We start from the raw sequence: 15,403 nt of genomic DNA, 5'->3' as shown, positions 1-15,403 counted from the left end.
TGGAGGCTCAGGCACCATCAGTCACAGTGACGCCTACCATGGTTCAGTCTGTGGGTTGCTCTGTGACCTGGGTCCTCTTTGGTGACCGCAGCTTGAGAGGCTGGATGCCATACTACGGCCCGGTCGCGAAGGCCTGCCTTCCTCCCGCCCCCCATTTGCCTTTCTCTGCGGGACCCCGGCTCTTGGGAGAGAGGGAGTGAGGACACCACTCACGATACTTCCGAAGGCAGATCGGCCAAAGCCGTCGCCTCCACCTGACACCTGAGATCTTCTGGAATGTTCTCATGCCTGCCCCTTCCTGTCCCATTCATCTTTCCCAGCAGCTCATTTTCCAGAAAGATGAAAGGGAACAGGGGAAGCTGTCTGGGGGCTAGAGAATATCCCAGAGACGGGCTCAGGCCCCCACGCTGGGCACGGGAAAATGACTCACGTGGCCGACTTGAGGTTGTATCTGAGCTGGAGTCCCTGATGTGTGGCCACACAGGGTCCCCCTCTGAGCTGACTCCTGTGCAGGGCTTGTTCCTTGAGCCCCCTATGGGGCTTACAGTGGCATGTGTCCCCCTCCCAGGTACCGGCCAGCCCAGAAGACGGACACGGACAGTGGCTCTCACAGCAGCCCCCACAGCACGTCCGAGCAGGTCATGGCCGCCCAGAGCCAGCACCACCAGCAATACATCGGTGGGTCCCCACATGCCCAGGGTCCCCTCTGCACTTCTGGGTGCGCCTGGGTCTCCCTGTACCATCCACAGGGGTCTTGTAAATAGATATCATAGAGGACACCTTTTCAACTACCTAGACCATTCTGGAACTTGCTAGAACCTTTGTGGTTGCCTAGGGTTTTGCGAACCATCAGCTTCTATGTCCCCCGCCCCAGATATGTGTGTAAAGTGATCATCGGACACTGCAAGGGTCCAGGGAGAGAACTCAAAGGCTGGAGTACACACCCAGCACATGTGAGGCCTTTTGCATGTCGGAGTGGCCCTGGTGGTCTCTCCCACTTAAGGGCCTGAGCACTGAACTCTCCAACCCAGTCCACTGAGTACTGTGAGAGTAACCCTACCCCTGGGCCCCTGAGTACTACTTGGGAGACCCTCAACATGCCCCCCCAAAATAATAAAAGGAAAAAGAAAGAAAAGTGCAATGCCAAGCAGAAAGAATGGCAAGAAGTTGGATATTGTTTATTTTAGTGAAACAAGATAGTTTGTATTGAATGAAGCTTTCTTAGAAAGATGTGAGAGAGGGGGCTAGAGTGATAGCACTGTGAATAGGGCGTTTGCTTTGCACGTGGCTGACCGGGTTCGACTCCCAACATCCCATAGGGTCCCCTGAGCACTGCCAGGGGTGATTCCTGAGTGCATGAGCCAGGAGTGACCCCTGTGCATCGCCGGGTGTGACCCAAAAAACAAAAAGACATGAGGGGAGCAAAAGGAAGTATGTGTTCAAGAGAGAACATGGGCTTCTCCAGACTGGAAATAAGTAAGCGGGGAGACATGGAAAGGAGCAAGTGAGAGTGAGGTCCGTGTGCAAGGGAGAACAAGGGCTCGAAGAGTGAGTCAGAGGTTGGATTTTAAATGCTTCCAGGTCAGGGGTGGCAGCAGCAAGGGATTGCCTCCTGGGATCCTGTTCCCAAACCTTCACCCCTGCCCTAATTTTGGGAGTTGGACTGGTTTGGGGTTTGCTTTTTGTCCATTTCTGATGATCTCAGGGCTTACTCCAGGTTCTATGCTCAGGGATCACTCTTAGCAGTGCTCAGGAGACCGTGTGGGGTGCCAGGGATTGAACAGGGGTTGACTGTGTGCCCGGCAAGCGCCCTCTCCACCTCACTATATCCTGAACCCCTATTATTAGGGTGTGTTTCATTGTTTGGGGGCCACACCCAGCTGTGCTCAGAGTTGACACCTGGTTCTGTGCTCAGGGATCACTGTGGCTGGGTTCAGGGGACCATATGGGGTTCGGGGGGTTGAACCTGGGTCTGCCACGTGCATGCGCCCTCCCTGCTTTAATCCCTTTGTTGGGTTTTGAGGAAGGACCATCATACATCACACCTTCCTTTGGGAGTCGCCACAGAGGTGGCCACCACCCCAGGTTCTATCCTGGAGGCCCGAGGTGGGATCTTAGCCCTACCCCCCGCATTTTCCCTCCCTGCCAGATGTCTCCCATGTCTTCCCGGAGTTCCCGGCCCCTGACCTGGGCGGTGCTCTGCTTCAGGATCATGTCACCCTGCGCGACGTCAAGACTCTGCAGCTGGTTTACCGGAGGCACTGTGAGGTGACCGTCCCTCCTGCCAGGGCCACCTCTCCCTCTGCCCTCTGAACCTGGAGTGGGGGTGGGGGCTTTGTTCATTCCCAGCCCCTCCTGGGGTTGGTATCTGAGGCTCCAGAGACCCCGCAGCGGCCACTCCCTGGGGCGAGATCCCGTGGCAGGTGAGCAAACAGCAGTGTTTGTCCCCAGGCCACCCTGGACGTCGTGATGAACCTCCAGTTTCACTACATCGAGAAGCTGTGGCTGGCTTTCTGGAACTCCAAAGCCTCTGCAGGGGACCGCCCCACCTCTCTTCCTGCCAGGTAATTGCTCGGTGCACCCCCCCACTCCACGGTCCTCGTCCTCGCAGTGCCTGCAAAGGTGCCGGTGTTCCGGAGGCTAGAATCGCTGGCCTTACTCAAGTCAATTGCCTCAGCACTTAGGATCAGACCCCGCCCCCTTTCTCTAATTGATCTCCCTGTTCAGGCCCCGCCCCTTCCAGCTGGCCCTATTCCCGGGCCCCGCCCCTATCGTCAGGCCCCGCCCCTTTCCTGGTTAATTTCTCAAGCCTGAGCGCCCAGGCCCCGCCCCTCTTCGGTGAGTCTAGTTTCTGCACTGTTTTGTGTGTATGTGTGTGTGCGTATGTGTGTGTGTTTGTGTGTGTGTGTGTGTGTGTGTGTGTGTGTGTGTGTATGTGTGTTTGGGGCCACTCCGGCAATGCTCCTGGCCCTACGATCAGGAATCACTCTTGGCAGTGCTTGGAGACCCTATGGGGTGCCAGGGATCAAACTTGGGTCAAGAGCCTTACCCGCTGTACCGTCTCTCTGGCCCCTAGTGTCTTCACTTTTGATAGCTGGTTGGACCTTCGGACCCATCCTGTTGCCGCGGAAGGAAATGAACCCGATCTGTAGCAGCCCCCTGCCGAGGCTGGGGCTGTTCAATGGAGTCAGATTGGGACTCATCCCATCTTCCCCGTTGTCTTCCCCTCCTACCCCAACCCTCACCACAGCGACGAGGAACCTGAAGGTGCCGTCCTCCCGAAGGACAAGCTGGTGTCTCTGTGCAAATGCGACCCCATTCTCAAGTGGATGAGGAACTGCGACCACATCCTGTATCAGGCCTTGGTGGAGATCCTCATCCCTGACGTCCTGCGGCCAGTGCCCAGTGAGCATCGACCAGCCTCCCCTCTTCCCGCACCCCTTACCCGACCCCTCACCCCACCTCCCCCACCCACCCCCCCACCTCCAGGCCTGGGGCCCCAAGACATCAGACAGGGTGTGAGGGCTTCAACCCCTTGAACCTTTTCTCAGGCTTCCGGTTTCTTTTTCTTTTTTGTCTGTCCTCCCCAGCAGTGTGTGGTCATGGTGGCTGGGTCCACTCCTGGCAGTATTTGGCCAGCTGGACCCAACAGTTAGTGCTCAGGCCCTGCAGTACTGAGGACCAGTAGAGCTACCCCTGTGGTACTCAGGGGGCCCATTAGGAGCTGGGTTTGAAGCAGGGTCCGACTAACACATGTGCCATCCCAAAAATAAATAAATAAATAAATAAATAAGGGGCTGGAGCGATAGTACAGCACGCGACCGACCTGGGTTCAATTCCCAGCATTCCACATGGTCCCTCGAGCACCGCCAGGAGTGATTTCTGAGTGCAGAGCCAGTAGTCAGCCCTGAGCAGTGCCGGGTATGACCCAAAAAAGCCGAAAATAAATAAATAAATAAATAACACATGTGCCATCTATCCCCTCCCTATACTTGTTGCTTTTTATTGAGGGGGGCCACGCCCCAAAGTGCTCAGGACTTTCTCCTGGTTCTGCGCTCATAGATCACTCCTGGCAGAGTCCGAGGGACCCAGGTGGTGCCGGTTATTAGACCCAGGTCAGCCACATGCAAGGCAAGTGCCCTCTCGGCTGTGCTACATCTTCAGCCCATACATGTTGCTTATTGCAAGTTCTTTTATTTATTTATTTATTTATTTATTTATTTATTTTGTATTTGTTTTCATTTTCTTTTTGCTTTTTGGGTCACACCTGGCGATGCACAGGGGTCAGTCCTGGTTCTGCACTCAGGAATGACTCCTGGCAGTGCCCAAGGGACCCTGTGGGATGCTGAGAACTGAACCCGGGTCGGCCGCATACAAGGCAAAGCCCTTACCCGCTGTGCTATCACTCCAGCCCCTGCAAGTCCTTTTTTTTTTTTTTTTTTGCTTTTTGGGTCATACCCGGCGATGCACAGGGGTTACTCCTGGCTCTGCACTCAGGAATTACTCCTGACAGTGCTCCAGTGCTCAGGGGACCCTATGGGATGCTGGGAATCGAACCCGGGTCAGCCACATGCAAGGCAAACGCCCTACTCGCTGTGCTATTGCTCCAGCCCCTGCAAGTCCTTTTAATACAGTTATACAAAGGGACCTGTACTGAGTGATCCCTGAGCCCAGAGCCAGGAGGAAGCTCTGAGCATGGCCAGATGTGGCCCCAAACAGGCCAACACACCAAGAAAGTCTCAGAGTGAATCTGTATGTTGGCCGGTTGGGACTTAAGGCTCATGGAGGGATTCAGTGGACGCCACTGGTAGGGGGGTCTGGGTCACTGGTGAGGCCCGTGGGGTGTGAGCAGCATTCCTGGCCCTTCAGTGCCAGGGACACCCCATCCCTGACAACCACAGATATCCCTGGACACTGCCCAGTGTCTCCTGGGAGCAGACAGACAGCAGACGAGCCCAGCTCCCTCGGTGCTCCCCCGTGCTCACCTCCCCTCCCGGGCCCGGTCTTCCCTTGCAGGCACCTCTCTTTCACAAGCCTACCAGGCAACCCCGCCTTTCTTGGGGCCCATAAGTGGGTTTGTCTGTCCCAGGTACCCTGACACAGGCCATTCGGAACTTCGCCAAGAGCCTGGAAGGCTGGTTGACCAACGCCATGAGTGACTTTCCACAGCGGGTCATCCAGACCAAGGTAACTGTCATGGCAGGGAGCAGTGGCCAGTGGGACAGGACCGGGTCCCCCCCCCGCTGGACTCTGTGGGGGCAGGTGCTGAGGGCTGCTGGGTCACAGAAAAAAGCAGGGTAGTCCTTCCAAAGGCCCCTTGTAGGCAGGACACGCAGAAACATGTTGGCGGGAAGCGGCTGGATCAGTTGAGAAGAGATTAAATGGCCTCTCCCCGGTGGGGATGTTACCGACGCACCTTCCTTGCTTTCTACCTTATGACAACTGGCAGGGTCGGGAATGAGAATTGAAAATGTGGGGGTGTCAGGGCTGGTGAGATAGCACAGTGGGTGAGGTACTGGCCTTGCATGTACCCAGGTTCAAGCCCCAGCATCCCATCTGTTCTCCGAGCAGTGCCAGGAGTGGTTCCTGAGTGTAGAGCTGGGAGTAACTTCTGAGTATCTCCAAAAAAGACAGAACAACCTCTCCCTAGAAAAGGAGTAATTGCAGGGGCTGGATCGATAGCACAGCGGGTAGGGTGTTTGCCTTGCACGCCACCGACCCGGGTTCAATTCCCAGCATCCCATATGGTCCTCCAAGCACCGCCATGAGTAATTCCTGAGTACAGAGCCAGGAGGAACCACTGTGCTGAGTGTACCCCGCCCCGAAAAAAGGAGTAATTGCTAGGCGTAAACCCTGAGCATCAGCGGTGTGACCCCAAAACAAAATAATATAAATGTGGAGGTGTGGGATCAGTGCCATGGTATGACCACCAAGGTGCTTGCGATGTGTAAGGCCGGCCTGGATTCAAATTTTGACCCCCCCCCCCATCTGGTCCCTCACCCCCGAACACCACCAGGAGTGATCCCTGAGTGCAGAGCCAGGCGACCCTGAGCAGGAACAGGTGTAGGTGTGGCCCTCCCCGAGAAAAAAAAAATTGGGGTGTAGTTACATATGAAAAGGAGAATGCTTGTCTAGCATTCTAGACAACATAACAAAGAGCTGTTATAGAGAAACCCAGGTTGGGGCGTCTGGTCGAGCTGCCTGCAACCTGAGGTCCATGGGTTTTCCAAGCTCCGCAGAACCCCTGGGTGATGGTTTTCAATGTAAGTCCGCGGGAAAGGGTCCCCTCCTTGCAACCTCGACATCTGTATGGTCCTGGTTTTCACTCTAAAGCCGGATGGGGGGAGGGGTGCGGGTCCCTCTCCCGATCCCAGGGGGCCCGGGGCTCACCCCACCTGTTCCGGGTCGCAGGTAGGTGTGGTCAGCGCCTTCGCGCAGACGCTGCGGCGCTACACGTCCCTCAACCACCTGGCGCAGGCGGCGCGCGCGGTGCTCCAGAACACGTCCCAGATCAGCCAGATGCTCAGCGACCTCAACCGCGTGGATTTCGCCAACGTGCAGGTGAGTTTGGGCCCACGCGGCGCCGCAGGGCTGGGAGGGGCTGGGGGCGGGGCGGATGGCCTCCAGGGCCTGGCCTCTGCCCTCGGGGAGCAGGGGTCCCGGACATTCAGCTCCTACCTCCCAGCTCCGGCTGCGGTGGTGTTTGCAGGAGGCAAAATTCCCGCGCTCCCGACTCCGCGTCCTCTCGGGCTCCCCCTGGCGGCCAGCTGCGGGACCGAGCCTTCGGTTCCCTGTCTGGAGCGCTAGAACTTCTGGCCCCAGGGGTGTCCTGAAGTGTCCTTCCCGGGCACTGGGAAAGGAAAAGAACATTTGCTATCTTGTTGTCGCGGCCACGGCTAGAGTGGCCACCTGGGAAAGCGCAGTCGGCCCCTGGCGCAATGCTGATGGCTGCTCCTGCCTGAGATCACCCATTCCATGAGCGGACACCTGGATGGTGGTTTTCAATGCAGGTCCGCGGACAAGGGTCTCTCCTTGCAACCTCTATTCTGGGGCGGAGAGAGGACCGTGGGCAGGGCTCTGGCCCAGCAGCGGGTGACCTGGGCTCACCCCTGGCACCGGCCAGGCTCTCCCAAGCCCTGCCAGGAGTGAGCCATGAGCGCTGTTTGGTATAGCCAGCCCCACACCGCCACCACCACCAAGAAATAAAAAATATTTTTGAGTAATAAGGGCGGGGTGGGGGCGGGAGCGATAGTCCAGCGGGGAGGGCGTTTGCCTTGCACGCAGCTGACCAGAGTTCAATCCCTGGCATCCCATATGGTCCCCCAAGCACCGCCAGGAGTTATTACTGAGTGCAGAGGCAGGACTAACCCCTGAGCATCGCTGGGTGTGACCCAAAAAAGCAAAATAAATAAATTAAATATTTTTTAAAAAACACAAAGGGCTCAGGGATGGCTCAAAAGGGCTCAAGAGCACTTGTGGCTCCCTAGGTTTGGCCCCCAAGGTCTCATGAGCACCGTTGGGAGTGCCCCTCACCCCAAACTAATATACAAAGCAACGCGAAGCTGCGGGTGCCTCTGAGCTTTGTACCCAGAAGTCTGGATTTCTCCTCCGATGAGTGGCGCTGGGGAAGCCGTCCCTGAGTCGCTGCTCCTGGGAAGGAGTGGCCGCTGGGAAGAGCAGGGGGCAACTGGGCCATCGGGAGAGTCCAGCGAGCGGGGCGCAAGGGCAGGGCTGGGCGCCGTGCTGACCCTCGCCGTGCTGACCCGTGCCCAGGAGCAGGCCTCGTGGGTGTGCCAGTGCGAGGAGAGCGTGGTGCAGCGGCTGGAGCAGGACTTCAAGCTGACGCTGCAGCAGCAGAGCTCGCTGGACCAGTGGGCCGGCTGGCTGGACAACGTGGTGACGCAGGTGCTGAAGCAGCACGCGGGCAGCCCCAGCTTCCCCAAGGCCGCCCGCCAGTTCCTGCTGAAGTGGTCCTTCTACAGGTGCGTGAGGCCCCGCGGCGGGCCCTCCCAGATCAGAGGAGATGCAGGAACGAGTGCTTGGGCTCCCGGTGGACCCGCCCCTGTGAATGGACCCACCCTTGTGATTGGACCTAGTTTTGCGCTTGGGCCCATCCCCTGTAAGCAGATCTACCCCTTTGATTGGACCTAGCCGTGTTTGGGCTCGCCCCCACCCGTGCAGGGGCCCGCCCCTACCAACGAAACTCCAGGGCTGGCCTAGTGCTGAGACCCGGAAAGAAAGTGATCCTTACCAGAAGGACCAGAATGCTGTCTGACTTGAGTGGTTTTTTTTTTTTTCTTTTTGGGTCACTCATCGATGCTCAGGGATTACTCCTGGCGGTGCTGGGGGGACCCTATGGGATTGTGGGAATCGAACTGGGGTCTGCCACATGCAAGGCAAACGCCCTACCCACTGTGCTATCGCTCCAGACCCTAGTTTTTTTTATTGTTGTTTTTTTTGCTTTTTGGGTCACACCTGGAGATGCACAGGGGTCACTCCTGGCTCATGCACTCAGGAATCACCCCTAGCGGTGCTCAGGGGACCCTATGGGATGCTGGGAATCGAACCCTGGTCGGCCATGTGCAAGACAAACGCCCTATCCGCTGTGCTATCATTCCAGGCCCCCCCCCCCAGCCCCTAGGTTTTTGTTTTTCCTTCTGGGCTTTGGGCTTTGGAGGCCACACTCAGCTGTGCTTTGACGAGCTGGGGAGCAAACCCAGGCTGCCTGCACGCATGGATGCCTCCTACATTCCCCGCTCCCCACAAAAAAATCTTAGCTGGGAGAAGCCTGGAATTTTCTTTTATGCCTTTTTTTTGGGGGGGAGGGGTATTACACCCAGTGGTCCTCAGGGTTTATTCTTGGCTCTGCACTCAGGGATCACTCCTAACAGTGCTTGGGGGACCCTATGGCATGCCAGGGACAGAACCCGGGTTGTTCCAGCCAGCAGCCCGATACTTGATGGCTGTGCTCTCCTGGGACACGGGGGTCAGCAGGGCTGCCTGGTGTGAGAGCTTGGCCGCACTGGTGGGGGCAGGGGTGGGGGCTCGTCTCTGGCCCCAGGAAGATCGCCAATGTCGTGCACCTGCCCCCAGCTCCATGGTGATCCGGGACCTGACGCTGCGCAGCGCCGCCAGCTTCGGCTCCTTCCACCTCATCCGGCTGCTCTACGATGAGTACATGTTCTACCTGGTGGAGCACCGCGTGGCCGAGGCCACCGGGGAGACTCCCATCGCCGTGATGGGTGAGGTAAGCTGCTGGGTCAGGACCCAGCCCCCCGCCCACGAATGATGATCCACTCATGTTTAGGACACCCACAGTGCCCTGCGGTGCAAAACAGCCCATCACACCACCAAAACCCCGTCACTGCGGATAACCCACGCCCAGCTCAGCTCCCCCCACCCCCTCCCCGCGTCACTCACCCAGTTGGTTTTTTTTTTTTTTTTGCTATTTTTTGGGTCACACCCAGCAATGCACAGGGGTTACTCCTGGCTCATGCACTCAGGAATGACTCCTGACGGTGTTCGGGGGACCCTATGGGATGCTGGGAATCGAACCCGGGTTGGCCGAGTCCAAGGCAAACGCCCTACCTGCTGTGCTATTGCTCCAGACCCCGACTCACCCAGATTTTGTTCATGGACATTTCTGGTCTGGAAATTCCACGGAGGGGAGGAAGGGCAGGGTCTGGGGGCTCTGGTGGTCACACCCCCCCTATAAAACCCAGGGTTCAGGGCATACTCCTGGCTCTGTGCTCAGCAGCAGGCCAGCCACCCACAAGGCCAGTGCCCTGTTTGCTCTGCTGTCTTCCCAGTCCCTGTTTTGTTTTGTTTTGCCACAGCTGGGATGCTCAGGGCTCACTCCTGGCTCTGCAGTAAGGAATTACTTTTTTTTTTTTTTTTTTTGCTTTTTTGGATCACACCCGGTGATGCTCAGGGGTTCCTCCTGACTCTGCACTCAGGAATTACTCCTGGCAGTGCTCAGGGGACCCTATCGGATGCTGGGAATCGAACCTGGGTTGGCCGAGTGCAAGGCAAACGCCCTCCCCGCTGGACTATCGCTCTAGCCCAGGAATTACTCTTGACGGTGCTGGGGGGACCAAATGGGATGCTGGGGATCGAACCCGAGTCGGCCAGGTGCAAGGTCAGCAGGTACCGCTGTACTGCGGCTTCGGCCCCACCACGCAATGTTTTCCTATCTCCTCCTCTGCGTGTCTCTGCTGTGGAAGCTCTCCCGCGGTGCACACTGTTTGTAAACCCGCGTTCCATTCCTTGAGGGTCAGGACCCGGGGACAGAATTGCTAGATGGTGTCAGCTGCCCTGGGCGAGGCCCCCACAGCCTCTGTCCCCTGGCTGGCGCAAGCAGTGAGCTCCCCCACCCCCTCAACCCTGGATCCCATTCCCAGAAGCGTCAGCGGCCAGCACCCGCCGTGGAGAAGTTCCTTCCGCCTCTCACTAGCGGCGGTCACTGCGGGGATCGCGCATCGCACCCGCGGCCCTGACCCTGGTCTCTCTCTTGCAGTTCAATGATCTGGCCTCGCTGTCCCTGACGCTGCTGGACAAAGGTGGGTAAGGCTCCCCTGGGGGCATTCCTCCCCGCTGCCCCCTCCACCGCGGGCCCTGGGTTGAGGCCCCCCCTAGAGGAGGCCTCTGGTAGGTGGAGGGGCAGTGTCTGTCCTTAGAGCCCCACGGCCAATTGGGGTGATCCAAGGGGTCCAGCTCCTAGGGGGTCGGAATGATAGGACAGCCGGGAGGGCACACCTTGGGATCAATCCCTGACACCCCACAGGGTTCCTCGAGCTCTCCAGGAGTGATCCCTGAGCACTGAGGCAGGAGTAAGCCCCGAACCCTGCCGGGTGTGACCCCCAAACAAAGCAAAATTAGAAAGAGATCCAGCTTCTGCCCCAAGGAGAGGGGACCTGGGACCGCACTCGGGAGTTGAGGCAGAATATTCCCCCCCACACACACCCGGGTCGGGAAGGTTCCGGTGACAAATGTGCACCTTTGTCTCTCCCCCTCCCGGGACTGCACGCGGCCCCGCAGATGATATGGGCGAGGGCCACTGCAGCGAGGCGGACTCGGACGCCCGCAGCCTGGGGGAACCCCTGGTGAAGCGCGAGCGCAGCGAGACCAACCACTCGCTGCAGGACATTTAGGGGCGCTCCTGCCCCCGCCGCCGCCTTGTGCCTTCGGGCTTGGGGCCCCGCGCCCGAGCCCCGCCGCTCTCGTGCCTGACGCGCGCACCCCTCGCCCGGCGGAGCCCAGGGCCAGCGCCCCACCACCACCCCAGACCCCGCAGGCCGCCCCATCTCTTTCCTGAAAGCCTCCTCCACGCCGCCCGCCCGCTGCAGCCGCCTTCGTCCACCGAGGCCTCACCCGGCTTCCCCACCCCAAGAATGCAAAGCAGAGCTTCGCCCCGCCCTGGGCCTCTGGGCTGACGCCGGGAGGGCGAGGAACCCTGCTGGAGGCACCCACTCCAGACACCAGAAGTTTCCAGAAGCAGCTGCCAGCATCCCGTTCCCAAGGCCACGCCAGGAACCAGCCACCGAAGAGGGAGCTGCTGGCTCGGGGCAGGATGTGGCTCAGCCAGGGAACAGGCTTTGGCCCAAGTTCCCAGCCAAAGGCTGGCCACACCCACTCGGCGTCCGGCCACGCCCACTTGGTGCCTGGTCACGCCCATTCCATCACACACCCACTCTGGCCATGTCCCCAGGTGCTTCTACTCCCAGGGGTCCTTGCTGGGGTCAGGGGTCAGCCAGTTCTCCTGCCTTGCGTCTGGACCTGCACCCTGCAGTCCGCCCCCACAAACTCCAGGCTCCTGCAACACCGCCCTTGGAAGGAGTGCCCCGCCCCCCCATTCCGGAGCACTGTGGTCCCAGGCTTGTCCCATGTAGAATTGCTGCTGTTTCAGGTTCACACCCCTCCCTCCCGCCCCCCCAAAACAAAGGAATCCCAAGGATCTGGGCAGCCCTTGAACTTGAAGGTCCCCCAGGTCCGGGCTCTGTCCTCACATTGCACTTGGTTGGCCGCGGGCAAAAGCTCTGTTCCCCGAAACCAACTGCCAAGAAGAAAGACAAACCTCTGGTCGTAAGAAGCGCTTGTCTTCATGCAATGCAATCGTTGCTCCTTTTTGGAAATAAGTTTATACCAATAGGTTCCTTTTCTTTTTTTCTCTCTCTCTTTTTTTTTTTGTGCTGTTATTAGAACGTTTTCTTCTGAATATGTATATGTGGTCCCAAATATTTTGTTCTCATTCATGCAGAGAAGGTACTAATGTAAACTCAACGTGGCCTTTATAAAACCAGATTTCTCCCCAAGGCTTGGTGTACCTCAAGCCCGCCCCCGCCTTAGCCGGATGCACGGAGCGGAGAGGGTCAGAGGGGACAGAGCCGGCTGATTTTAGGAACCAAAAGTCTGTACTAGTCAAGTGTCGGTCTGGTCTTAGAGTTGACGACTTAGGCGAAATCGGACAGAAGAATGTCTCAAATATATCTCTTCCCTCCGGAGAGTTCCCGTCACGGCTCCTGGTGTGTTCCATGTGTCCCTTCGTTGCCTTTGCTTCCACGTATGGTCACCAGGGCACCTTGATTTCTGCCTGCTTCTCGGCAGAGTACCCTCAGAAGGTTCTCGACAGTGAAGACAGCCTTCCAAAATCCGCTCGTTTTCTTTCCCTTTGGAGGGGGAGGAAGGGGAAGGGCACCTCCCAGGCCATGGTTAAGGTGTCGGGGAGCCAGTCCCTGAGATTCTCAGCCCATTTGGACAGAGGGTCCAATGCTGGGAGGTCAAGGTGCTTGCTTTGCACACAGCTGACACGGGTTCGAGCCCTGCCCGGAGTGATCCTTGAGAACAGATCAGGGAGTCGACACTGAGCACTGCAGTGTGCGACCCCCACCCTGCCCCAGAGCGTGATGTCTTGCCATTACAGAGCTACATTTGTAAGGTTTTTTGGGGGGTCCCCAATCTTGGGGCTCAAATTCAGGGCACCTGCGTGCAAGGCATATACTCCATTCCTTTGAATCATCACTCTGCCCTCATCTCAAGTATTGTTTTTTAATTTGGAGGGTCACACCTCAAATAGCGTGCTCTGGGGCTACTCCTGGCTCAGTGCTCAGGAATCACTTTCAGAAACTCCTCCTGGAGCTCTGTGTAATGCCAGGGATGGAACTCCCGGGCACCCTGCCTGCAGTGCATGTACCCAGATCCTTCAGTTCTCTCTCTCTAGTCTCCTCTCGCCACCAACACACCTCGTGCTCTTTTGGGAAATCACACCCCACACTGCAGCCCGTTTCCTGCTTCTTCCCTTCTCCCGGTCGCCCATGCACACACACCACACACCGACCCTCCCTCCCAGCCAGTCCCCTGCCCTGGCATAGCCAACCCAGCTGGGCTCCATTGCCTCCAGCGCCTCCCCCAGGCGCTCTGCAGAACATCCCAGAAGGAGGGGCTTCCCCAGGATTCACTTAGTGTGGCCAGAGGTGGCAGGTCCCAGCTCCGATGGCCGCGTACAGGACCAACCGCTGTCTCTGTTCAGGCAGCACAGAATAAAGCCAGGCTTTGCGCCAGCTCCGTCACGGGGTTTCTGCGGCCACAGTGGGGGCAGGTCCCTGAAGCACGTGTCCAGGAGCTTTGTCCTGCACCCCGTGGTCAGTCAGTCTGGGGAAGGATTGGGGTGGGGAACCCCAGGTTGATGCACCATGCACCCCACCCCCACCCCTCACACTAGTAGCTCGAAGACTTTGAGGAGCCCCCGCAAAAAAAAAAAAAATCTTAGGAAGGCCCTTCAGTTCCAGAAACATGGGTGCATTTCCTCCGAGCTGCTTCTGCTTCTCAGGTGCCAGTCCCGTATCTTACCAGGCCCCAGAACAGCCCCCATCCGGTCCCAGTCCCCAAATAGTCTGCGGTTCTCTGCCGCCCCCTAGTGGTCACTGTGTACCACAGCGCCCTCCCTTACTTCAGACATTGCAAACACTCCAGACACCTGATCAAAAAGATGGTATTTGCCCAGAGGGGGACCCTTATGGTTAATAAAGAGCAACAGTGATTCAAAACAAGTAACAGTGGGTTTTGGCTTCCTCCCCCTCCTCCTCCTCCTCTCAATTCCCCTTCTGCATCTCAAAATATCCGCCACCCCCCCCAACCCTGTTTGATGATGGAAGGTTCTAAATGCCCATCAGAGAGGGTCCACGTGGCAAAGGTGGACAGGAGCTGACCGGAGGAATCTAAACTGACATCACGTGCACAGGTGGAGGGGTGCACTGACTCCTCTAGGTGCCCACCCTAAAGCGACCGCCTGCATTCAACTATTGGGAAAAGGCCACCAAGTCCCCAGTGAAAGACCACCTGGTGCAAAGAATAGGGCAGCCGAGGAGAGGCTTACTGGGAAAGCAGTTGGCGGGCATATGTGATGCCCTGGGGTGTTAAAAGCAGGTAGTGCTGGGGGCTGGAGCGATAGCACAGCCAGTAGGGTGTTTGTCTTGCACGCAGCCGACCCAGGTTCAATTCCCAGCATCCCATATGGTCCCTTGAGCACCGGCCAGGAGTAATTCTTGAGTGCAAAGCCAGGAGTAACCCATGTGCATCGCCAGGTGTGACCCAAAAAGAAAAAAAAAAGGCAGGTCTTGCTGGTGGAGGTCAAGGTAGGGACTGTGTGTGGCTAACAAGCTAGCTCCAGCCTTGGGGGGCCCTCCATTGAGAAAACAGGCTCAGAGACCACTGGATGTCAGGTCTGTCAGCTCTCCACCTTCTTCCCTTCCTGACATACTGATCAGTTGCTTCCCAGTCCCCAGGTAACTGACATCATATTGATCAGTCTCTTCTGAGTCTTCCCTGACCCAATCTTCAGCAGGATGCACACAGTAGGGCTGAACGTACTGCTTGTCTTGAAGAAAAATGGGGAAAACTAGCAACATTTACAACCCACTGCGGGCTCAAACACACCTGTGGGTCCACCAACCACCACTTTTTGTTTTGGGCGCAGCTGTCGGCCCCCTAACTCCCATTCCCAAGGCTGCTTGGCATGCACTCAGCTTGTTAAGCTACCTCTCCAGCCCATTTATTTCAGTCTTTAGGATCTTTTAAACAAAATTGCTATAATTAAAAAAAAAAAAGACTGGGTAGGGACTTCTGTTTTGGGGCCACACCCACCCCAGATGCTCAGGGCTGACTCTTGGCTCTGCACTCAAGAGATCACTCCTGGTAGTGCTCAGGGGACCATATGGGATGCTGGAGATCGAACCTGGGTTGGCTGCGTGCAGGGCAAACGCCCTCCCTGAAATAGCTCTGGCCCCGAAATCTTTAAAAAAAACAATTATTTTTCCCTTCACGTTCTTCTGCCTGCTGCTGTAGGTGGCACAGATCCTGCAACAGTGGGGGCAGGGTGGGGAAGGGGGATGGAGGGAGAGGTGTAGAG

General features: G+C 57.5%; 1 protein-coding gene across 4 annotated transcripts in view; it reads left to right on the top strand.

Moving 5' to 3' along the window:
- RFX2 (regulatory factor X2) overlaps window positions 1-13,976 on the top strand; it is a 67,833-nt gene extending 53,857 nt beyond the window's left edge. For all 4 annotated transcript variants that reach the window (XM_055129066.1, XM_055129064.1, XM_055129063.1 and 1 more), the window contains 10 exons: window positions 569-678; window positions 2,150-2,268; window positions 2,452-2,564; window positions 3,251-3,405; window positions 5,090-5,187; window positions 6,412-6,561; window positions 7,774-7,982; window positions 9,094-9,247; window positions 10,517-10,559; window positions 11,038-13,976. In XM_055129066.1, the coding sequence (XP_054985041.1) occupies window positions 569-678; window positions 2,150-2,268; window positions 2,452-2,564; window positions 3,251-3,405; window positions 5,090-5,187; window positions 6,412-6,561; window positions 7,774-7,982; window positions 9,094-9,247; window positions 10,517-10,559; window positions 11,038-11,150 (1,264 nt within the window). In that variant the 3' untranslated portion in view covers window positions 11,151-13,976. The remainder of the gene's footprint in view (window positions 1-568; window positions 679-2,149; window positions 2,269-2,451; window positions 2,565-3,250; window positions 3,406-5,089; window positions 5,188-6,411; window positions 6,562-7,773; window positions 7,983-9,093; window positions 9,248-10,516; window positions 10,560-11,037) is intronic.
- The last annotated feature ends 1,427 nt before the right edge of the window (window positions 13,977-15,403 follow it).

The sequence above is a fragment of the Sorex araneus genome, chromosome 2 (genome assembly GCF_027595985.1).
Source record: "Sorex araneus isolate mSorAra2 chromosome 2, mSorAra2.pri, whole genome shotgun sequence".
Classification (NCBI taxonomy): domain Eukaryota; kingdom Metazoa; phylum Chordata; class Mammalia; order Eulipotyphla; family Soricidae; genus Sorex; species Sorex araneus.
The sequence above is the reverse complement of the archived record's forward strand: the minus strand, read 5'-3'. Positions and strand labels throughout refer to the sequence as shown.